General features: G+C 42.3%; 1 protein-coding gene across 3 annotated transcripts in view; it reads left to right on the top strand.

The window, feature by feature from the left end:
• Positions 1-25,000, top strand: part of ZEB2 (zinc finger E-box binding homeobox 2) — a 107,427-nt gene that overhangs the window by 80,219 nt on the left and 2,208 nt on the right. For all 3 annotated transcript variants that reach the window (XM_072341166.1, XM_072341167.1, XM_072341168.1), the window contains exons 4-9: positions 2,334-2,405; positions 7,948-8,136; positions 8,806-9,020; positions 11,497-11,605; positions 12,496-14,465; positions 16,675-16,855. In XM_072341166.1, the coding sequence (XP_072197267.1) occupies positions 2,334-2,405; positions 7,948-8,136; positions 8,806-9,020; positions 11,497-11,605; positions 12,496-14,465; positions 16,675-16,855 (2,736 nt within the window). The remainder of the gene's footprint in view (positions 1-2,333; positions 2,406-7,947; positions 8,137-8,805; positions 9,021-11,496; positions 11,606-12,495; positions 14,466-16,674; positions 16,856-25,000) is intronic.

Below are 25,000 nucleotides of genomic sequence, written 5' to 3' on the forward strand. Positions count from 1 at the left end.
AAGTCGAGGTTGTGCAACAGTCAGCTGAATGGGAATAAAAATGCAGATGAAAAACTGCAGCACTCTGCACTCCTGTGACCCGCAGAAAGCGAGAAGCAGCAGAGAGCATTGAATAATTTTTGGGAAGCGGCTCGGCACTGTAACTTCTCTTTACCACAGAAGAAAATGACAATGAGGAAGGAAGTGCAGCAGAAATCTTGAACATTACCACTATTATGCAAAGAAAAAAAGAAAGAAAAAAAAAAGGGCTGCTAACTGTTTTCCCCTTGCTAACTGACTGGGTAGATGTGCCCTCAGATGGAAAACTTCTGATACTTGTGACTCCTTGCTACCAGAAATCACATGAGATGATCAAGGAAGAAAATCACAATAACTATATTTATACCTCCCTCTGAACTTCTCAGAAATACTGCGCCTCGACTGAAATTTCTGAGAGGCTGCAATAAAAATATCAGATGCGAGACTATAGCCCAGCAGATCAATTATCATAATTGACAACGTTTTATTAATACATATTGAACTCCTAAATGTTTTGGACGCAAGATATCCCCGCGAAAATGATCCGTAGAGAGGCAGAACGCCAGATCTGGGAAAAGAATCAAGGCTGGCTTGTCTGCTGTACAGTTTAAACAAATATTTTTCATCTGGTCTGCATATTCTATGCTTTTGTACAAATTTAGCATCTGTTTGTACCTGCATATTTTAACGTAAGAGCTTTCATTAATTTATTTTTTTTTTTCCCTTAAGCTTCAAAGCCACAAACATGTATATTTATACCACAGCATTGTACGGTGGTTGTAAAGCTCTGAATTAAGTCATTCTGTGCTTTAGTTTTGATTAGAATGACACAATTAGAACCTGTTATCCTACCAACTAATTACTTGTAGAATGTGACATCTGAAGAATACTACAAGATTACAAATTTAGGAATGAACTGAGAATGTACCCTGTTGATGTTATTCCCCTATCTTTAGTCAAATCATCGTCATGGAAATGGATTAATACCGGACCAGTTTCTGTCCTCATCAAAATCTTTCTCACAAGAATGAGTAATGCGAATTTTTAACGCTTTGTGTATCGATAAAACTTTAATAGTGGGCTTTGATCTTCCTGCTGGCCTATCACTGGATTGGCTAACCAGCATCCATCTTCCTGAATCACCATCGATTCGTCTTCGTTTCTGGGAAATTCTCTCCCTCTCTCTCTCTTTTTTTTGTTCTTTTTGGCTTTTGCCAAACCATTTCTGGGGGCCTTGTGACATTTCATTGCTTACAAGCGCAGCTAAATGGAAGATTAAAGCAGATTCTTTGCTCAAATCTCAAATACGTGATTCTCTCACTTAAAAAAAGAGAGAGAGAGACATTGTATGTTTGTGTATGTCCTCAAATAAAGCGTAGCATTGAGGAGAATTCAAAAAGGCGAGAAAGAAATGTTCTGTATATTTATTTTGGCCTGTGAAAATCCTTCGGAGGGTTAAACCTTGACCAGGCTGTATGTGTGAATACCTGTTGCACAAGAACGAACAAATCAGCAGCAAGAAACCAAGTCTGACAGGCACACCAAGGCTGAAGCATCTCCACAATAAGCAGTGACAGAGGTGCATCCAAACTCTTACAAATGGCATTTTAACATGCTCTGAAACCTTCAGTTTCATGGAAACCAAGCTGAACCACGATATCAATACATAGCAAATAATTCTGCAGGTTTTGTGTGAATTTGCATGTGAATTAACCCCATTTACGGCCGTAAAAGCAGACTGTTAGTGCACAGAGAGTGCACAGAAGACACAACCAAATTGTAGGGGCAGAGAAGAGCCGCCCAGCATCAAAAGTTTGTTACATTTCTGTGCCACTTGATACTAATAAATGCTTTGCTTCCAATGGCAATAATAGCTTGGAAGATCTGGGTGGCAATAGATAGAGATATTAGGTCTTCTTCTGTCTTCCTTTTGTATTTTCTGTTTCTTCCAGGTGCAGATCCCACAGTGTCTGTTAACTGATTATTTCTTTTACATACAAAAAACCCCAAACCGACCCTTTTTATCACTAGGCTGCTTATTAGATTTGATATTGGGAAAGGCCCTTCATTTACTCCGAACAAATAGTTCTGTTTTCCACCACTTGCTGTAATGTTTAAAGTAAATAAGTTCTTGTCTGTCCAGCGCTGCTGAATTCATTCAGTGGCCAGAACAAAGCCATTGTATGGAGGGCCACAACAGCCCTTTTCTCTGCTTCCTTTAGACAAATCTTCCCCATTCCTGCACTGTGCTTGCTTGCTTTGTGGGCAGCTCTGTAATGTGCAAATGCTAAAAAGTGTGCATGCTTATTTCACAGAAGAAATGAAGGAAGATTATGACACTATGGGGCCTGAAGCCGCAATTCAGACCACTGGAAACAATGGTACAGGTAAGATGCTGTGTTATTATGAACATCCCTTCTATTCTATTAGCTGTGCCTGGAGAGAAGTAGTGACAAAACAATTTTTCTTGGTTGCACTTTCACAGGTGGGAAACATTTACATAATTCTCCTACATTTAGTTCATTTTTTTTGCTTTTTGATAGTACTGATAGCCCTTGCTCCCCCTCCCATGCCCTGCAGTGTTTCAGCCCCTAATGTGTTTTAACTGCATCCTTGTAAGCTAATAGTTACCAACATCATGAGGAGATGTTTTCCCAGCGAGGGTGAGCATAGGACAGTTAAAAGTAGCTGGACCAGGTTGTAGGAAGCTTTTAATGAGAGAGACCATACAAAGAGCTTGGTAATGAGGATGGGGTGCACTCGTCCTGGCAACCCCGGGTTCGCATGGTGCACAGTGTAAGCTACTTCAGAGACAGAAAGCATCTTTTCAGAAAGACACGCATAAACCACTTACATAGATATACAGACACACACACTTTAGATGCATATTTATGAGATTATTATGTTTCTGGCTAATCTTTTTTTTTTTTTTTTTTTTTTTTCCTTTCTTTTTTTTCCACTTTCCACATCTTTCTTTCCCCTCTTCTTAGAAATCAGTACATTTTGTGGAACAAGAAAGGGGACAGAGCTATTTAGCAGGCATCATCTCTGAGCCATCTCTTTTACCCTGTAGATGAGCAAAACAGCAAAAGGTTTCTGTTACTATTTTTTAATCCAAATGAATTCAAGGGTTTACCATGTTCTTTGCAAAGGCCACAAGGCCTTCCTCTATCCTCAGCACAGCCAAATTCCATACATCACCCGGCTTTTCCTTTGCATTTTTTTTTCTTAGTTGCAGTTTGAGATGTAGCAGATAGGCCTTGTTGACGTGGTTCAAACTGTTTTCTAATAGAAGTAAATTTCTATGCATTCCACAATGAGATTTATTTCATAGGTAATGCCTTCCAGAAACATTACTGTAAAAGGTGGTACCTAAGCGTTGCAAAGGTTTTATTACTCACACTTTCCTAATGTTGGTAACACCCACAAAAAACCCCAATGCTCTTATTAAGTAACACAAGACATTTGCTTTATAATTCTTGTGGGGGAAAATAATAGGAAAGTAAAACCATGTCACCCTTCTTTTTTTTTCATCCATTGTATTTATTGTGCGTTAAGGAAGAGTGGCACCCAGGCACAGTTTACTAATACATACATACTTAACAATGTTGCCATACAGAGCTGAACACACACACACACACACACACACGGAAAGATTTCTATGCCAAGGGATGTTAATAAAGTGACAAATTGTACTTAGCAGTTGAAGAAACAGGACTTTAAAAGATGTCTGATTCAGAAATAAGACTTGATGGTTATCTGAATTAACCATTACCAGAGCCTTTGAGGTCCCCTATCAGGCTGTGTGACTTCCTTTGCACGTATTTTCCTTACCATAACAGGCCTTGACTCTTTCTTACTTGAGATGTGGTCTGCTCGAAGGGGAAAACGTTGTGTCCTCTTTGCCCCTTCCCTCCCAGAATGTGATGGCCTCTTCTGTTTGTTCAACCTTGGCCTTACAACATCCTGCTGGGGCCAGAGCTGGGTAGCGCAGTTCCACATTGGGTCAGGTCATCCTGCCTGGTCTGCTTCCCCTTGCCCACCTTGGTGCACCTGGTTTTTCCAGGAGCGTTCTAGGTGCATTTAAATGCAAAAGTTCCTTCCATCTGTAGCAGACCTACCCCAAATGTTCTGTGCAGACGTCCTGATCTCCTTTATAATCAAACTAGTTGCATCAATGGGTGGGTTGCTCAAACACAGAGTTGCCTGATGCTCTTGCTGGTGTTCCATTCGCATCTTTTGTCACTGAGGCGTTCAGAGCCACCTCTCTCAGTAATGATTGGTGTCTGGGTACCTTGGACTGAACATATTTCTGTAATGCCAGCAGTCTCTGTAGTCTCTCATGAGCGATGCCAGATTATTTAGTCATATGACATCATCTGATAAACAAAGTGTCTTTGCCAGCATTTTCACTTTGAGTGAGAGATGCCAGGTGACTGTTAGGAGTCGCAGCATCCTTCTTGAGAAGTATGCAATGGGACAAAACTCCCCCAGCTTGCTGCTGAGGTGCCCCAACCATCTTTCGAGGAGGAAACTGGACATCCTTCCTGACTAGCCTGAGGAATAGTCAAAGTTCTGTTCTTCAGTCATACTACAGGCTTTGGGCTGTAGTTTTAGGTCATTTTTAATTAGTGATTTGGAAGTTGATGATCCTTGGTGTCCATTCCAACCCAAACCGTCCTATAAATTTATTTGGCTTACCTTACTGTACCTGTTATGGTTATTACAACTGGGATGCTTGAAGGAAATAGATTAATGTATTCTCAAAGAAGTTCCCAGCTTCGATTACTAACATCTGACAAGTTTCAAATAAAGATATTTTAATATAATTTAAAGAAGGGGGGGGAATACAACAAAAACTTGGTTGGGAGGAAACAGAAGTAAAACTTGGCAGGTTGGAGGACAGGCCGTTTTCAGACTGTAATCTGTGTGTACCAATGGGGGCCTCTCACTTCCTGGCTAATGAAGGCTGTGGTTTTATTAGCTTTGTTTGCGATTAAGGGCGGCTATCGCCATCTCACAGGATGAGTTCCCACACAAAATAACTGGTCTCCAAAGCTCCTCGAACCCCTCACTCACTTTATCTTGAAAGTCTCTAAATACCTCCAAAGGTAGCGTTCCTTAATGCATTTTATTTTTATGTGACAGGGCCACATCAGCCTTTGGAGCTGAAAACATCTCTGCTCTCCAGGCTCCAATAATTAATTAAGAAAAGACTTATTGGGTGAGGTCACCCAATGCAGATCTCACTGAAATTCTTGACTCGCAGGAGGAGATGTGCAACGTGTGTGCAATGTCAGCCCACGAGGAATCTGGGAACATGACTTTATGCATAGAAAACAAATTAGGGCGGGGGGAAGCAAGCCTTTCCCCCAGAATTTTAGAGAGACCTAATGGTTATCAGATGAGCCTATTGAGTATCACTGGGTGAGCTTCCAGTAATGTCTGAATTGACAGCAGCGTAGCTTGTGAGACACCAGACACACATGTTCACCTTTTGCTATTTACACTAATCTGCAGTGTTGCAGCACTGGTTGTATTGTTTCAGTTAAGGATCTGTCAGCTTTTCTGCTAAATCCCCTTGTTTTGGGGGAGGTTATAATGTAGACATAAACATTTGCTTTAGCTCCTGGGTTGCATGCACAGACATGGGAGCTAAATAATCCAGAGAATTAGGAAACCTAGGCCAGTAATACTGCAGCATCCTCCAGGGAGACTAGGAGACTGGGAAGGAAGATCCATCTTTGAGGCTGAGTGTGGGGCTGAAGCTCCCAGTACTAGCTCAGGCCTTGAATTCCTTCCCTATAAACCCAGTTGCAAGCTCCACAAACATGCAGACTGCCTGGAAGAAGCCATGGGGCATTCCTCCATCCTTTCTTCTTTCTGCTCCCGTATCTCTTCTCTGGAGGAAAGCTCTCTTTCCCTGCTCCACAGGGAAAGGCATTTTCCTGAATTAGGCAAGGAACAAGCTTGTTTTTTTAGGACCAAGTGCTAAGCCAAGAGAAGGAGCAAAGATGGGGTAGCATTGGGCTAGGTGGTGTTACAACAGTTGTAGGATTTAGGTGTAGTAAGGGATTTAAAAGTGGGGTTTCTGACATAAAGAGCAATATCTCAACGAAGCCAAAAGCATAATCTGATACGAGGTGCACTTCAGCAACCACCATTTTGTTACATTTCTCTCTCAGCAACAAAATGGAGGCAAGGTAGATCTGGCCCTCCGTACTCACACTTCCCTTCTCTAGAAGTTGATTATTTTAGGGGAGGAAAAAAAGGAGATATCATTTCTCACGCTAATCACAAATGATAACAAGAGCTACAGAAGGGCCAGGGAAGGAGAACTGGCTGTGTTGTATCAGCCCTCTATAAAATCCCTGCGATAGGAACAGAAGTTTTCTTCCACAAATGGGGTCCCATGAACAAAGCCATTTGGTCGCTGTCACTAAGATGCTGCAGTGCGTTTGAGAAGCAGCTCTGCCCATATGACAAATAGGGCATATTTGTCTCAGCCGGAGGATTTGATCTTATCGGCTAAAGGGATGAGGTTTGCATAGCTGAATATCTACTGTTATCAATGACAGTGAGATCAGCTCTGCAAATCGGGCTCTTTCAGATTTCCACTTGTGCCACAGTCAGGGTTCCATCTTGGTATGACTGCAAGTATCACCTTGCATTTTTGTAGGACACTGAGGCAAAACATTACCTGTTTCTAGTTGCTAAGGAGCTGACCTTCGTTCCATTTCCAGTAGCTTTCTAGGGCCCAATTCTGCTTTCCTTTTGATATAACCCTTTTGATTTCTATGAATTTACTCCATATTGCTCCCTGGCATAAGTGAGGGCAGAATCGAGACATGTAATATTTTACTTCTGCATGTACTATAGGACGGTTCATAGCTTTGCCTCATTTTCTTATTTCACCTAAGCATAAATACTTAAAAAACATAATCAGTCATGCCATTCTTCTCCTTTATGGTCAGTTACAAACAGGTATCTGAAATTCCCTGCCGCCAACTGACTTCCAGGACTTGTAAATGAAAAAAAAATCAAAGAGAAGAAACAGATCAGTTCTTTTCTTTTCTGTTGTAATCATACCAGTATGTGCCTATAGTGTCCCAGAGTTGTTAAGTTCTTTCCTTTATGCAGTATTCATACATGGACGAGAACAGCATATTTTTGGAAACAGGATGTTTTGTGGTTGGGAATATATTATGTTTCATGGACATTGCACGGACAATAAAAAATTGGGTTTACTATTACGGAAAACTCTTGTACAGACTGTAAGAGCGGTTTTAGGCTCAGTATCCCAGTACTGGCCTAAAACATATGGTTCCATTTGTGAAAATCTATGAAGCAGCACGTTTTTTAAAACAACCTACTGTCCCACTGTTAATTACCCAGAGATTAATATTCCAAGAGAGGAAAAAAAAACCATGAGGAGGATGCTGAGAGTTTTCACCATCACTGCTCTCTTAGCTTGCCCACCTTTGTGAGCAGACAGAGGCAGAACCTCATGTGGAGGATGCTTGTGGTCTTTGCCACCTGTAAATACCGTCTCTGCAGCAGAAACTGTCATGAAGCTGAGTTTGCCAGGGTAGGGAGGATTTGAGGTCAGCTGAGCTCAGCCCTGTTAGCTGTGAATCCCCCAGGAGCCTCCCAGAAGTTGCCTAGATGAAGTGCTACCTTGCATTGCTGAGACCTCATAAACTTCTTGTGCTGCCCTGCAGAGCCCGTGTGGCTGTTAATTTAACCGCCCGGCCTTACTTCCATCCCAGCCAGTGGAAAGCCGGCATTAATTTTATTAGGAGCTGGAGCACAACTGATGAGAGCAAGGATCCAGCCTTGGGGCTCCAGCAAGCATGCCTGTTCAGCTCTCCGGCTGAGCTGAGGCAGGATGCACTCACAACTCCTTCTTTTCCCCTTCTCTCCTTTTAGTTAAGAATGCAAATTGCACGTCGGACTTTGAGGAATATTTTGCCAAAAGGAAACTGGAGGAAGGAGATGGGCATGCAGTCAGCATAGCAGAGTACCTGCAGCGCAGCGACACAGCCATTATTTACCCCGAAGCCCCCGAGGAACTGTCTCGCCTTGGCACTCCAGAGGCCAATGGGCAAGAAGAAAACGGTGAGGCTGTAATTCATTTTTAGCCAGTATCCTGACCTCTTGCAGCTGTTGCAATTATAAATGCACTACATGCCTGGGTGTTTACCTTAAAAATTGAAGAACAGCTGCAGCGGCATGGAATTTCATGAGCAAAGATTGGGGCTGTAATTTTAGTTTATTGTGATGTTTTAGTCAGCAAATTTGTATTATTTTGTGGATGAACTGAAGAGCTTGATTTAAAGCTCACTTTCAAGGGAAGGACCGCTGCCACTCTGGTTGCGAGTTTGGGAAGTGTTGAGTTTTAACACAGAGTAATACAGGGTTGACAGCCCGTGGCTCTGTGATTCTTTGCTTAATAATGGGGAAAGAGTCCCTAAGAAGGATTTGTGCAATGGGAAAGTAGAGCTGGGCTGCAAATGGCCCTGGGATGGAGGAGCGGGGCCCGTCCCCACTCCTGTGCTGGGTGGGTTCCCATTTGCACATGGGCTCTGTCCCAAAGGCACTGCAGGCCTCACGGTGCCGCTGGGTGCATGCGGGCCCGGTGTGGTTGGTGGCTGTTTGGAAGCACCATCCTTGTCGGGCAGCAGATTGCAGCGATGCTTCTCATACCAGCCTGGGCAGTAAGCCCATTAGCTGCCATTGCCTCGCTGACCTTTTGGCCTGCCTCTCTCCCCCCGTCCTGGGGCGCAGACCTGCCACCTGGAACTCCAGATGCCTTCGCCCAACTGCTGACCTGCCCCTACTGCGACCGGGGCTACAAGCGCCTGACGTCCCTCAAGGAGCACATCAAGTACCGCCATGAGAAGAACGAGGAGAACTTCTCATGCCCTCTCTGTAGCTACACGTTTGCCTACCGCACCCAGCTCGAGCGGCATATGGTGACACACAAGCCAGGGACAGATCAGGTGGGGGGCTGGCTTTAAGTGATTTCTTTCTGTAATAACCCCTTAGAGAAACGATATTGCTTTGATTGGCAATCATTATTAATTTTTCATGGCATTTTGAAGATGCAGATCTTTTAATGGTAATAGCTTTAATTGAGGTCTAAATGATTTTTTGATGGTCTCTTCTAATATGATTTAATAGTCTTATGTTCACGATCGAATGAGTGTGTTAATTTCTAATTTAGAAATTTTATTTGCACTTTAACTTGACTTTAGTTTCGTTTTTATGTTCCTCAAAAAGTGAATGAAACGGTAGCATTTTAATTATACATTATTAAACATCTCAGCAATTTTAATTCCATTTTTCACCTAGTTTTACTTTGCAGTTTTGCAAATAGGAGCTCAAAGGCGTACTAAAAGATCCACCGGTATTTTTTCATTACTTTTTGAGTGGCCTTTTCAATCACACAAAATTATTTGCATGTGATATAATCGTTTGTTAAATAGAACCGCGCATTCTTAGAATAACTCTTCCTCCCATACGCAGAGGCTATCATTTGTGATGATTGTGCCACTAACACATGCACGCGCTATCTATTGCTGGTGGATCCCAGCAGCATATCTGCAATAAATCAAAGCAGTTTCCCCTCGATGTGATGCATGTAATATTATATCAGGGCCGCATTCAGGGAAATGCTGTGTGTCTCAAACAGGTGACTGAGCTTCCTCAGCACTCCTAACCAGACTGTCAATAGATCTTTGCCACAAAACTCCGTGTGCCACAAGGAAAACTGCTCCTGGCCTCACGAGAGAGTTACTTCTGCAGAGAGGTGTTATGGAGGGCTGTAATGGAAACTCAAATAGCCTGTTTAAAACTTAAATAAATAGATGTGTGTGCATTGTGTCAAATTATAAAGGCTCTATGCCGTATTTGTTTTCTTTAAAAGCTGCAAATCACAGTCAGCTGTATTTCTCTTGGTAGGTTTTTCTCAGCGTAAGGTAAATTTGGTTACTCAAACACACATCTTCTAATCACGCAATTTTGTAATTAACATTTTTAAGAGAACTGTATCTTTTCCTTGATCTTAAATCAATATAAAAGATTCTGGAGTGGTTTCTCATATTCTTTCCTTTCCGTGGCTTTTCTGGCAGACAAACAGTTTTTCACATATGCAGTTTTTCTAACCTGATCTACTGCAAGTTTTTTGTTGTTTCCTCCCCCCCCCCTCCTCCTTTTGCTTTGTATCATTCAAAACACCAGGGGAGGAAAAAAAAAGCCTCAACATTTATCCAACGTAACTGCCTGAAATTTCACATGCGAGAGCGCGCTTGTGCTGGCGCATTATGAATGGTAGCTTTGGTGTTGAAAAGTCCCCTCATTTGCTCATGGCATTTACAATTAGTAAATTAAAATGATTGTATCATATTAACAGTGGCACAACTAAAGTTTATAGTAGTCCTCGGAGGGCGATGGGGGGAGACAAAACAGCTGTTGCTGTTTGTTTATGCAACTCAGCAACATATGAGCGCGGGTCCCTCAATGGCGCGCGGCGGGCTGGGCTCTGCTTGATCTTTGAAGGTTGCTGCTGTTTGAACAAACCTCCCTGTGTCCCATGTAACACCATCTGTCTCGCCAGGAATGTGGGAAGAGGCAGCACACCCTCGCAGTTGTCATACCGTTTCGGCGCTGCCTTTTTTTTTTGTATTCCCCCCCTTCTTTTTTCCCCCTCCTTCTCCTGCAATAGGCTTTTGTGTCGGTGCTGCCTGCAAAAGGCTGACCTCCTACCTTGAGCATCCAGAGCGGATGGTTGCATTATTATCATTATTATTATTATTTTCCCCTCCAAATTCAATTCAATGGGTTTTTCTTGCTTGTTGCAAAAAGCTCAGCTGCCTTTGGTTATATCTTTATGACGCTCTTAACTTCCCACCTTCCCTCACCCCTCCAAACAGTGCTGGGGACAGAGAGGCACGGAAGGCAGCAGGCATCTGTGATTTAAAAAATATTTCCAGCAGCAGCTCACACCAAAGACAGTCTCTTCTGCTTGATAATGAATTAAATCTTACACGAAATGCCACTAACGGCAGTGTTTCTGTCTTTTCTATGCACGCAGTAAACAGAATTTTTAAACAAGCAGAGCCCCACATGTTCAGGATCTGCTAGGAATATTAAGAACCACAAATCTTCTTATAAAACAGTTTCTCCCATTGTAAGATACCTTAAAGCAACACATTTCTGATGAGAGACCTAGGAAATAATTCTAAAGCAAATATCGAATGCTCATGTGAAAGTACGTTCTCATTTGTTTCGGTTTACTGCCAACATTTTGATTTTTATTGCAGTGCTGATGAGACAAATAAATGTACATGCAGACCTTTTGGTCTGCTTGATAAATTCAGAGCCACATTAATTTTGTTTTTGTTTTTAAGTTAGAAATTCATGGTTTCTCTTGCATAAAATTCACATCGGTGTGTTGTTTTTTTTTTCCCCTCCCAGCACCAAATGCTGACCCAAGGAGCAGGCAATCGCAAGTTCAAATGCACTGAGTGTGGCAAGGCCTTCAAATATAAACACCATCTGAAGGAACACCTGCGAATTCACAGTGGTAAGTAGCGGAGGTGCTGGTGTGCTCATTTGCATTTTGTTTAATTAGCTGAGTTTTAAAGACTGCTTAAAATTTACACAGTTCTGCTTCTGGCTTCTTGGAGCTACCAAGGTATTTCATAAATGATATCTGAGCCATCCTCATTTATCATGCTGTTAATACCAGGGTCCTGCTGAAAGATTTGGAAATAGTAAAGCTTCTTGTAAATAATATTACATTGTTTGTTCAGCACTTTGAGTTCAGAACCATTCACTCCTTTCTATTCAGTCGGATCCTGAAGAGTCCACTGTACTTTTTCATAACAAAAAGTTCCCAGCAGTGAGATACAACTCTTATTCTGAGATAAGGAGTAAGTGCAAAACATCTCACATTGAATGAATTGTGCATTTTGGTTCTTCTGCTTGACCTGAAATGCTACCAGGCTCTGCTCAGGCACCAATCCCCACCTGTGCAGATGTGACTGTAAATTCAGGACTCAGTTTCTCATACAGTGCTCATTTTCAATGCAACTCGATTCCTCTGTGAAAGAAAAAAAGAAAAAAAAAAAAAAAAGAAAAAAAAGATAAAACAAATCAAATTTGAGCAGTCTGGATTTGATTTGACTGTGTTAACCACAGGGCACTTACCTGTGACTGCAGCAGTCTGTCTGGAGCCAAGCTAACACCTTGGCAGCTACTGCCAGGCTGGAGAGACTGTGGTCCCAAACTGACCTCAAGGCCTGTGAAGAAGAGGGAAAAGCAGTGGTGGTACATGGCTGTACGCAGAGAATGGATATTTTCCTCATTGTTAATCAGTGGATATACAGATGATCGGCTTGGTATCAAATGCAATCACTTGCAATTATAGCAGCAACAATGATAATTAACATTTGGTTTTAATTATCATTTTAGGTGAAAAACCATATGAGTGTCCAAACTGCAAGAAACGTTTCTCGCATTCTGGCTCCTACAGTTCGCACATCAGCAGCAAGAAGTGTATCGGTTTAATCTCTGTAAATGGCAGAATGAGAAACAATATCAAGACGGGTTCTTCTCCTAATTCTGTATCTTCCTCTCCTACTAATTCAGCCATTACACAGCTGAGAAACAAGCTGGAGAATGGCAAACCACTTAGTATGTCTGAGCAAACAGGCCTACTGAAAATTAAAACAGAACCACTAGATTTCAATGAATATAAGGTTCTTATGGCCTCACATGGGTTTAGTGCAACTAGTCCTTTTATGAATGGTGGACTTGGAGCAACCAGCCCCTTAGGAGTTCACACTTCTGCTCAAAGTCCGATGCAGCACTTAGGTGTAGGGATGGAAGCACCGTTACTTGGCTTTCCTGCAGTAGGCAGTAATTTAAGTGAGGTGCAGAAGGTCCTACAGATTGTGGACAACACAGTTTCCAGGCAGAAAATGGACTGCAAGGCTGAAGAGATCTCCAAGTTGAAGGTTTATCATATGAAGGATTCATGCCCTCAAGCAGAGGAACAAGGAGTTACCTCCCCCAATATTCCCCCCGTGGGTCTTCCAGTAGTAAGTCATAATGGTGCCACTAAAAGTATTATTGACTATACGTTAGAGAAAGTCAATGAAGCCAAAGCTTGCCTCCAGAGCTTAACCACAGACTCAAGGAGACAGCTCAATAACATTAAAAAAGAGAAGCTGCGAACCCTAATAGACTTGGTAACTGAAGATAAGATGATAGAGAACCATAACGTTTCCACTCCATTTTCATGCCAGTTCTGTAAGGAAAGCTTTCCTGGTCCCATTCCGTTGCATCAGCATGAGCGTTACCTGTGTAAAATGAACGAAGAGATCAAGGCAGTCCTTCAGCCTCACGAGAACATGGTTTCCAACAAACCTGGAGTGTTTGATAAGCAAACCCTCTTGCTGTCATCAGTACTTTCTGAGAAAGGAATGACTAGCCCCATCAACCCATACAAGGACCACATGTCTGTACTTAAAGCATATTATGCTATGAATATGGAACCCAATTCTGATGAACTACTGAAAATTTCCATTGCTGTTGGCCTTCCTCAGGAATTTGTGAAGGAATGGTTTGAACAAAGAAAAGTCTACCAGTACTCAAGTTCCAGGTCACCATCACTGGAAAGGACCAGTGCCAAGGTGGCGCTGGCTGCCACCAACAACACTCCCACTAAAGACTCTTTGTCAGCCAGATCTCCAATAAAGCCTGTGGACTCTATAACTTCACCATCTATAGCTGAACTCCATAACAGTGTTACTAATTGTGATACTCCTCTCAGGCTAACAAAACCTCCTCATTTTACCAATATGAAACCAGTTGATAAATTGGACCACTCTAGGAGCAATACTCCTTCTCCTTTAAATCTTTCTTCCACATCTTCTAAAAACTCCCACAGTAGTTCTTACACTCCAAACAGTTTCTCTTCTGAGGAGCTTCAGGCTGAGCCTTTGGACTTGTCTTTACCAAAACAGATGAAGGAACCCAAAAGTATTATAGCCACAAAGAACAAAACGAAATCTAATAGTGTAAATTTAGAACACAACAGTGTTTCTTCATCATCTGAAAACTCAGATGAGCCACTGAACTTGACTTTTATCAAGAAGGAGTTTTCTAATTCAAATAATCTGGATAAAAGCACTAACCCAGTATTTGGTATGAACCCATTCAGTGCCAAACCTTTATACACAACACTTCCACCACAAAGCGCATTTCCCCCAGCCACTTTTATGCCACCAGTCCAGACCAGTATTCCTGGGCTGCGACCATACCCAGGACTAGATCAGATGAGCTTCCTACCACATATGGCCTACACTTACCCAACTGGAGCAGCTACTTTTGCTGATATGCAGCAAAGGAGAAAGTACCAGCGGAAACAAGGATTTCAGGTAAACTGTTGTGAATGATATCTTTTGAAAGGCTAAAATGTAGTACTCTGTGATACGTGCTCCTGCAGAAGGAAAAAAGAAGCCTGAAATTATATTATTTCCAACAAAATTAGCACAACTGATTTTAGTCTGAGCTTGTGAAAATGCAGTGGGGTGGGAAAATAAATTGAAACTACCAAACTTCCACTTGCTTTCAGAAGCAGTATCAATACCTTTGAACAGGTATAATGCTTTAATTTGTTAAAAGGTTACAGTTGTAACAGTTATTCCTTGTTAGAATCATATCTGCTAATCATCTGGAAAAGCTTCAGCAAAAACAAACAAACAAAAAAACCCCACAGATTAACTGAAATTATTTGGAGAGGTAGCAGCTGGGAGCCTTAATCACAGGATCATTAAGGCTAGAAAAGCTCTTTAGGATCACCCAGTCCAACCTCAACCCATCCCACCATGCCCACTGACCACGTCCCTCAGTGCTACATCTCCACAGGTCTTGAACCCCTCCGGGAACAGTGACTGCACCACCTCCCTGGGCAGTTTGTGCCAATGCATCACTGCTCTTTCAGAGAATAAATGTTTCCTAATATCCAACTCTAACTTTCCCTGATGCACCTTAAGGCCACTCCCTCTTATTCTATGGCTGTTTCCTGGGTGCAGAGGGAGATGCCCACCCCACTACAGCCTCCTTTCAGGAAGATGGAGGGAGCAATGAGGTCTCCGCTGAGCCTCCTTTCCTCCAGGCTGAACAATCCCAGCTCCCTCAGGTGATCCCCATAAGACTCGTTCTCCAGACCCTTCACAGCATCACTGCCCTTCTCCAGACACACTCCAGGACTTCAGTGTCTTTCTTGTAGTGAGGGACCCGAAACTGAGCACAGAACTTGAGGTTTGTCCTCACCAGCACCAAGCACAGAGGGACAATCATCTTTTGCTGGTACAAACCAGGATGCCATCGGCCTTCTTGGCCACCTGGGCAGGCAGTGTCTTTTTGTGGGCATGTAGTGTGGGTTAGAACTTCTTGTCTGAGTAAAGCCTTTAATTCTTTTCTCAAGTGATCCATACATAAGTAGTAAAGGATTTTGCTGCTTGCATGCCTATAGCAAAGAGCTGCTCTACAGAAAGTCACCTATTTTTTGGCCTTTTTTTTTTTTTTTACTGTGTGTATTCAGATGTAATGTTCGGAATTTAGTTAAATGAGATTAACTGATTATAGATTAATAATTTTCTTTTACATTTGTGCATGTTCCCCTATGTCCTATTATGGTCTATTAGTAATTTTACTGACTAGTAAATGTTTTATAGTTTCAAATGTGAAAATCAGGTATGGTTTTACATTACAGGCTGTAATCCCTCTTTGCACAATAGGAGCATAAATAGCACTGCACCTCCATAACAGCTGTTCCACTATTCCAATTTACAGTACATCTGCCCTCTTTGTAAATGTATTTAAGCCTATTTAATCTTCTCTAATATTAATTAGTGCAAACCTAGTCTAAGAAAACTGAACTGTGTGATAGCAAATGGAAATGTATGTTATCATGCAAGTTTGCACTCTCTTTGGATCAAGACAAAATAAATATCAAGAAATTTAATAATTTACTGATCCACATTCATTATTGCTTAATGCTGAAGGCTGTTTTAACATAGATAGAACATTGATAAAAAGTGTTATTAATATTCCCTATTTCAAATTACAAAATTAAATATAAAAATATAGCTTGAGGCCTTTAGTCGGGAGACATACATTTAAATGGATTGCATAATAATAACATTTGTACCTAAATATAAAATTCAATTAGGCCCTTTCTACAGATGCAGAATATCTCCAAGTTTCAGTGTTTTGAAAGGAATGATCACTCAGCTGTTGCTTACACTTACCCCTGGGTAGTATCACAATAACTTCTATTGTCCACAAAGAGCCTCCCCTTTGCATTTTCCACTCTGAAAATATTTAGCACCTCTATGACAAACATTCTTTGCTTGTGTAAATCCTATCATTACAGAGTGCTCAAAGACAGAAAGTTTTGGATGCTGATTCAAGACAGAGGTGTTTGAGCCTCCTTATTACCTCCATAGCTTCCATCAGCTAGAGTTTCATTACCATGATGGGATCCTGAGCTCAGGCAGACCATAAGCAGCCCCAGGCACTATTTTAGCTTTTGCTGTGTGGCTGTGGACGTGGGTATCACTGATGGTTGTCCTCTCACAGGGAGACTTGCTTGATGGAACCCCAGACTACATGTCCGGCCTCGACGACATGACAGACTCCGACTCCTGTCTGTCCCGAAAGAAGATCAAGAAGACGGAAAGTGGCATGTATGCGTGTGACTTATGTGACAAGACATTCCAGAAGAGCAGTTCCCTGCTGCGACACAAATACGAGCACACAGGTATGTGTGGCTGCGCTGCGTGTTAATGCCCTTCTCTGCATTTGATGTGCACGATGTATGGCTTGGCATAAGCTGAGGCTTTCATTAGGCAAGGTGTGATGTCTTTTCCTCAGTTTGATGTTTATTTTCTTTTTGGCACGGTAAGGGACTATTGAATTACATGATTGTGTCCTGGTGTCTGCAGACTTCGGGGTGAATCTGGCTAGCTGTGGATGCAGTGGCCATCGTGGCTCTCAGTGTCTTGCAGGGCAAGGTATCACACTGTCACACACAAAAAAAGCAGGTCCTAGTGCTCAGAAAGAAGCATAGCTTGGTTGACACAAGTCTGGCAGGGGAAGGAATAGTGACATCAAATTCCTTGTTTCTTAGACACTATCAGACCCTGTGCCATTTAATCCAGCAGAAAAACTCCCACTGACATTAGCAGTGTGAGGGCTCACGCTGGCCCAGCTATCTGACAGCAAACAGGTCACAGAGGCTCTCACTGTGATTTTGCGTGCCAGCAGAGGAGGCAGGTTGCATTTCGCTTTTTCACTTCTCAGTTAATGCTTAGGGAAGGTTTCCGTCCTTCCCAAGCGGGAACTGAATTCATCTAGTTAATGGAAGCTTGCCAAGTCTCGCTGAGGATTGTCGGCTTAGGAAATATTTTGTGTTGAGAAAGACCCACCGTCACACCTATGCTGGCTGTGGTCCTCCTTGCAGACAGCGCTCCCTTCCTCAGCATGTTTCTGTGAGGGGAGAGCAGGACCGGAGCTCCCCAAATAATGGAGATATCAAGTTATGCTGGACAAAGGGAATGTGAGTTATCACGTGAGTTATTGTGCAGCAGGACATAAACCAAACTGCAAGTTAGAAAGAGCTTACTCAGGAGGAAACTTTCCTTAACTTTGAAAGCTGAGTCCCAGTTCAGGAAATGAAGCAAGTCACATCATCCTTCAATCTCACCATGTGATGGTAAAAACCTTATACCTCTATTAATACGTCTTCCAGGCTGTGCATAACCATTTGGCATTTCACGTATGAAAAATTCGCAGTTCAAAAGTGGACTGTGCCTTTAAAGAATTCTTTGCTTTGTTATTTTTCCTTCTCATACTTTTCTTCCAAATTTTAGGCTAATCCCATACAGGAAAATAAAAAAGGAAGTTAAAATACATGTGAGATTAGGAAAGAAAATTAAAAGCAATGGTTTGGACTAGATCAGCTAGTTTGTCAGTGGAATGTGCTTCCCACCACATTATTCAGATCAAATTGTTTATTCAGTAGAAGAAGCTTTGAAGGCTTTACGTTCCTGCACCTTTCCTCTCCTGAATGATTTTATTACAGCCATCTGCAAGCATTATGGTGTACTACACTACTACCGTAAAGCTCTTATGTTAGAACTGGCCTTCATATATGTTGGGATCTGGACATATGGTAGAATCCCATAAAGTTGGTAGTCCATAAGGTCGACAGACATATGGTTGAAAGGCTGAAAATTTGACAAGCTGAAATGTGTGCAATCACCTTGATTTGCAAAATAAACTGCATTTGTAAAAGCAAAAATATGTTCCGGTCCTTAACAAGCACAGGAACCTACTGCCTTGAAAAACATCCTGCGGCTCTGATTTGGGGACTCTTCTCCATCTTCTTTCTGTCCTTTCCAGCTTCTTGGCTGAACATCTGTCAATTTGATAGGACTCGGCCTTACGATCCAGAACGTGTACACGGTGTCACATTTAATGCGCTAGAACTATAGCACATTACCAAGCTCTGGGGTGGCATTTAGAGACAGGAAGGATGGTCTTGTGGCAAAAGCACAGGCTGAGAGATGTGAGCTCTCATCTGTCTTGCCACAGACTTCCTCTGTGAATTTTAGCAAATTGCTTCATTTTTCTCTCACCTTTGTCTATCTTTGTAGCAGAGGGAAATGATACCAGCCTACCTCTCTGGGGTGTTGTAATTCTTCATTCACGCGGGTTGAAATCCTCCAATGGAACTCTCTGTGTAAAGTGTGAAGTATTATTAAGGATGCATTTGCCTTTCTGGAGGGTCCACACATCATCCTAGTGTTAGGTAGAGGTGGTTGGGAGCTCTGAAGACCTTGGCTGGGCTAGCCTCCATAACTCATTCACAGCCTTCAGGAAGCACACGGTACTGGGACTTTTGCTAATGGTTTAGAATGAATCTTAAGTGGATTTCAAATTAATGTGATCATTTTGGAAAAAAGCTTGTGAATTCTTTAATAATGTGCAAAACTGCAGTCCACATCAAACGCAAGGAACCAAATTGTATGTGATATCGTCTTCTGCGTTTGAGGTCACTGTGAGAGGAGGCTCAGATTTTTCAGCGAACTTTTTGAAGCTTAAAAAGGTGACAAAGCTTCTCTTTTGAATGTGTTCTGTTTTCTGACCAGCTGATCACGGCCCATTGTTACTTCACTAAAAACATATTTTAGGAGAAATTGGAGCCCTTCCTGTTTTTCCTGGAGAAGCACAAGCAGCGGGTTGTTTATCATGATGTCCTTTTTCCTAGGTTAAGAATCTCTCTCTGTATATACTTTTTTCTTGTGTGTGAGCAATCAGATTTCTGTTTGTGACCACTTTTATGCTCTTCACACCTACTGCAACCCATGCTGGTGTTAGAGGAGTTGGACGTAGAAGAACACAATCCTGCAATGCAGCCCCTCAGGATTTACCTCAAATAAATTATTTAGGGCGAAAAGAAACATTGACATGCAAAACTCAAAGAGCTGCCCAAATTATGTGCTTACTGACTATTGCAAAGGACAAAATTGGGAACGCTGTAGGTGGAGCCGAGTTTCCCTGCCAGGGCAAGAAGAAGGGTAAGGATTTGGCAGCGCTTCGTCAGCCCAAGAGCTTCTAATAGGACCATGTGGCCACAGATCAAGGAGCTCTCCATGATCAACTCTGTATGCTGTGCCTGCCACAGCTTGAGCACAGTGGAAAATGGGGTCCAAATTTTGCAATCCATAATTTGTAATTTGTGCAGTATTAGCAGTGTTCTGTAATAGCTTCTAACTTCACGTGGAGAAGGAAAATTTATTGAGTTACTGCAATGAGTGAATTGCATTGGTTCTGGTTGATTTGAATTTTAGTGTGGAGGCCAGTGCTTGCTACGGGACCAAAGTCTGCCAAGTTAATTTTGGGATGCCATGTAATTTAAAGAGAAGTTATGTGTCCGTGTTAGAGTCTGAGATTCACAAGATCCTATTTCGTTAGGACCAGATGATGCACTGCTGTAATTAGGGTGTAGGCCATGGTAGGCAGCACAGGAAATCGGCGCTCAAATTATTTTCCTGTGGAGCCTCACAAACCCATCCCAACTTTGGTCACACCGAAATCAGTTGAGCAGATACTGCTTCATTTGCATGTGTGCAATCTCAGATTTCTGCAAGCTGCTTAGTACAAAGTTCAAGGCACTTTTCTGCTGCAGCGGGTAAGCGAGCAGGAGAGCAAACAGCGTGCAGCACCTCCATGTGCAGAAATATCCTGGCTTCTGGAGAGAAAGCCAGTCTGCTGCGTGTGGGGAAAGCTGACTCAGGAGCAAGGCAAAGGTTAGCATTTGTTCTGCATCCTCACACCCGTGTCTCTGTACCCCAGCAAAGGCTTTATCGGCACTTCACAAGGGAACTTGCAGCCCGCCTGCTCCACAACAAAACCTGGAAATGGTTTTTCAGAATCCTACCTAGAAATTTTAAATCCTTTCATTGTTGTTCTATATTACATCATATTCTATTTTATTACTTGTGTGGGCTGTTGAGGGCCTCATAGCTGTGCGAGTGCTTTCATCCTTTCCTTTTCCACTGTATATTTTATTAAGACCTCTTTTTTATTTTTGTAGCTTTCATGCTGATGCAAGCACTAGTTTTATTTCCAGATTGATTCTGTAAACTAAATATTGTTCTTGAGCCTGGTAGCAAATCAGCTCTCTCTGGCTAGTATTTTGAATTCCCAGCTCAGGAGTTTTCTTTATTTAGAGCTTGATTCATAAAAAATGTACATGCTATTTAAAGGTTATTTTTTCTTGTTTTACTCTGATACAAGTTTAGATTTCCCTTTTTTACACTCAAATAAAGAAAAAAAGAAAAAAAAAAAAAAAAGAAGGGATATATTCAGAGCTTGTGAAATCTGTTCTGTAGACAAAGTCTCCTATTCAAAATAGAACAGGTGCAGCTTGAGCAATTATATATAAATTGCCTTTATCTTGCACCTTTGACCACTTCGCTGTGCTCTGGACGCTAATCCAGCTCCACTGGGACCACATCTAACATCCAAACCCCCAAGCAGCTTCAAAGAACTGCCTTTAAAAAATAAAAACAAGCTGTCACAAAAATGTTTCCTTCTTCCCTCCAAAGAGTGAGATTTCGATGGGCCCCCCCTCCCATAGCAAAAATACCCATTTGCTTTAGGCAAAGGATTGGTGATATTTAGTCTGGGACTGGTGACAGTTTATGATCTGATGCCTTATGACTTTTACACCACTGCAAATGGGAAACGTGTAGCCTTTCAGTCACATGCTTTTAGCCCAGTAAGGATGAGAGATACTTACTGTTAGAGATTATTTACATATTTATTTGCTTTACTTGAAGATTTTAGAGGCTTTGAGAAGCAATTGGTTGTAATTTCCCCTCTGTAACCTGAGCATAGGCCTCTGTGGGAATCTCTTTTTGCAGATGGTAAAATGCAAAAAAATCCAAACATTTCCTTTAGGTATTAGAGGCAGATTTATCACCTAGTTTCACTGCAAAATGAGTGTGCATCAGACATCCACCTGATGACATAGAAGTGTTTCATGAGCCCTCCTGCAAACTGCCTTAGGTAACACCCTCCTTGGCTCCATCTGCTATAGATGACATAGGTCACCTCAGATGGGACTGAGCAAAACTTTTAGGGAGGGATGATCAAGTCTGCTTCTTTTTGACACATATCTGTTCCACTGTTGTTGTGATGCTGAATGATGGCACTCTTGTTGGGTGCAGCAGAGACTATCTACAATGTCCCCATCCACCTTCAATGGGATGCTTCTCTCAGTCTGCCTACAACCGTACACCTCTCTTCAGCCCTAGTGTAAACCACCTCACTGCAGCTTTATTTTATGGCCTACTAATGCATTGTAGGGATTAGGTACCTCTCCTAAATGGCTGAAATACTGTGTTTTGAGCATGGGAAAAAAAAATGAAAAAATTCTTCTGCAAATGTTCAGAAACGTGATACATCTAAAAACATATTTCAATTAGTGTTGTAACAGCTGCATGCTGTGCACTGCTAAGGTATGTTGTGTGGTGTCTGAACAAAGAACTTTGCTCAAGCTGTCATGTTCCCTCAAATCAAAACTAGACAGTTCTTAATACGGATGTGGTAGACTAAATAGCTCTAATACAGCCTTTTTAGTGACAATATAAGTTAATACAAAAACATGAGGTATTTTAATCTTCTGTCTTCTGAATTAAGTTGTAAAATATAGATGATTACCTATGCCAGGGAAGCCCTAGGTAGCACCAGCAGGAGTGCAGTCCTTGGTGAACATCACAGAGTCATGTGCAAAGAGTGAGGAAAGCAGGTAAGGAAAGGGGGATGAACACGTGGCCTCACTGGACGGTGGCTGGGAAGCAGGCTTCCATTTGAAGAAAGGAAAAGCGCTGGGCAGCTGGTTGGAAGGAAGGGTGAAGATGGAGAAATGTGGGCTGAGAAGGGTGCGTGGTGATATTAAAAGGAAATCTGAAGTAGTGGAGAAGGAGTGACATTGAGGAGAAGTAAAAGAGCTCCTACAGCAACCAGGGATTTCTCCTGGCAGCACTGGTCTTCAGGGAGCGCTTAGATCAAGGCCGCTTTGGGATTTTTAGCTAATTTGAGTAACTGACTCGATGGTGCTAAAATCTCCTGAGCTCAGGCTGGGATTTTCCCATTGGAACAAAGGTAGTGTTCAGAGTCACAGGACAGCTGCTGCTGGCCCTGGGTTCAAAGCCAGAGTCATGCATAGCTTGTGGCCCACAAGGACCAGTCTTGTGACCAACAGGTAACACTAGCAGAAGTACATGCTAGGAAACAGATCACAAAAGCAATACTGCAGTAACTCAGTATGGAGAGCGTGGGTTTTTAATTTTGCTGTAAAAGGGAAGGGGGAAAAACTAAAACCCCAAAAAAATGCATGGATGCAAATGCAGAAAAGTCTCATACAAAGAAATGTTGTTTAAGTCCCAATTTCGAGGCATCCACCACTTTCCCTGTCACTTAGGTTTTTCTATCTGTGGTTTCTCCTGTATTTTCCCTCCTGCCAGATCTCCCCTTCATTTCAGAATGTACAATTTTTGGCTTCCTTGAGCACTCGTTAATCACACCTTATTAAATGTGAACTTTCACAGTGGGACCTGAAGGTAGTTGTGACTAGATTGGGCAAAAAAATTAACATATTCCCTGCTATTCATTCTTCACAACTTTGCCATGGAAGTGAAATTATTTTATGCCCGACTGTTTCTGCTCTCAAGTCCCAGCGGTGACTGTAAGCACATCCAACTCATAAAGGGGTTATCCTGGAAGTCAAGATCCTTCAGTAGTCTGGAAACATGTTTCTACTTCCTGCTGGGTTTTCTTCTCGGCCAGTGATGACCTGCTGTCTGCCCAGCCCTCAGCTCTTGGCTGGAGGCCTCTTGCTGACTGCCCACCCTACTTTGCCATCACCCCTCCTCTTGCATGGCTGGAAATGCATTCCTCTGGCCAAGCATCCAGTCGTGATTCCCACCACACTCTCTCTCCCTGCTCTGGCTTCTTATGAGAATTAAGAAAACACGCTTGTACATCTGACAGGATGGGAGGGCTCTTTTGTGAAGTTTATTCCTGTTCTGGTCACATGCCACGTTAGCTAAGTATGATAAATATTCCAGAGGAGACAGGCCACTTCACTACTAACTTTCTACCGATTGGCTCTAACAACGAGACACTCAACACAAGGCTATGCATCTCAGACATAGAATAGCGCATTTTTATACATTTAAAAGTAGCACGAAACATAAAGAAATGACCAGTTGGCATTGGGTCTTGTTTGCATAGCTGCACCGCCCTGGAGCGCACAGTTGAGTGACACCGAGATTATAAATTGACATTTTGAAATGAAAAAAATCTGGCTGAAAGTACTGATGTTTGACTTTATTTTTTGCCTTCTGCAATCTAAGTTTGGTGATCGGTCTTCACTAATTCCAATCTTTGCACCATATGTTATGTCTGGATATCTCACGGTTGCATCATGCTTTGCTGAGTTTTGTCGTGTGGCATCATGCTGACAAGTATTTTTTGTCAGCTCTATTTTGGAATTAAGCTTTCAGTATGGCAGTTCTGGAAGGTGTTGAAGGCATTCCTGTGCTATTTGTGGCCTGGGATCAACCAGATGTGTTTAGGCTTGGCACTGGTTTTGAGTTTCAAACATTGGTTTGAAACTGCCTGAAATGCCAAAGGAAATACTGTTTTCTGCAGCTTAACACTGCTTTAGCACTCTGTGAGTGGCTGACAACATTTTATTTAGAAACCCTTCTGCTCCTGTGGCAGATGTATATATTTGTATTGCTCACAAGGGGAGAGATGTCTTTCAGGCCTTGAGGTGGATGGAGGGGCCTTCTTCCCCCACACATGGGTGTGAGGAGTGGAGGCTGTGGTGCTCCCATGTCCAAATGAATTGGTGTGGCTTCAGCCTTATTTCTCCCTGATTGACTCAAGAAGCCCAAGCTGGATGCATTACTGTTGCTAGATGCATTGTGTGCATTGAAGGTAGACCCCAAGGCCACCCAGTCTTGGTGTTTTCCCCTTGGTGGAATGCACTTGGCTTTCTGCAGCATCCGTGGCCATGCTCAGAGATGGGATGGGGGCTTTGTGCCGATCATAAGGACGTTCCCAAATAAAAGTTGAAGAAACAAAGGTCTGCTCTACATGTTAATCTCTTTATCAAGGGGGGAAGAAATACGGCGTGTGTATGATGCTGTCAGCAGAATTATTTATAAATAGGGATATTTTTTGAGCATTTTCATGGGTGTCAGCTGCTCGCTAGAGCTGCCAGTTTTCCATTGATGTTCTCTGAGTCATTTTCTTTATTATCCTGAGCTACTTGAGTAAAATTACTACAATCAAAAGCATCCAAAGCCTAAGTAGTAACATAAAT

This window comes from Excalfactoria chinensis, chromosome 7, assembly GCF_039878825.1.
Source record: "Excalfactoria chinensis isolate bCotChi1 chromosome 7, bCotChi1.hap2, whole genome shotgun sequence".
In the NCBI taxonomy this organism is placed as follows: Eukaryota; Metazoa; Chordata; class Aves; order Galliformes; family Phasianidae; genus Excalfactoria; species Excalfactoria chinensis.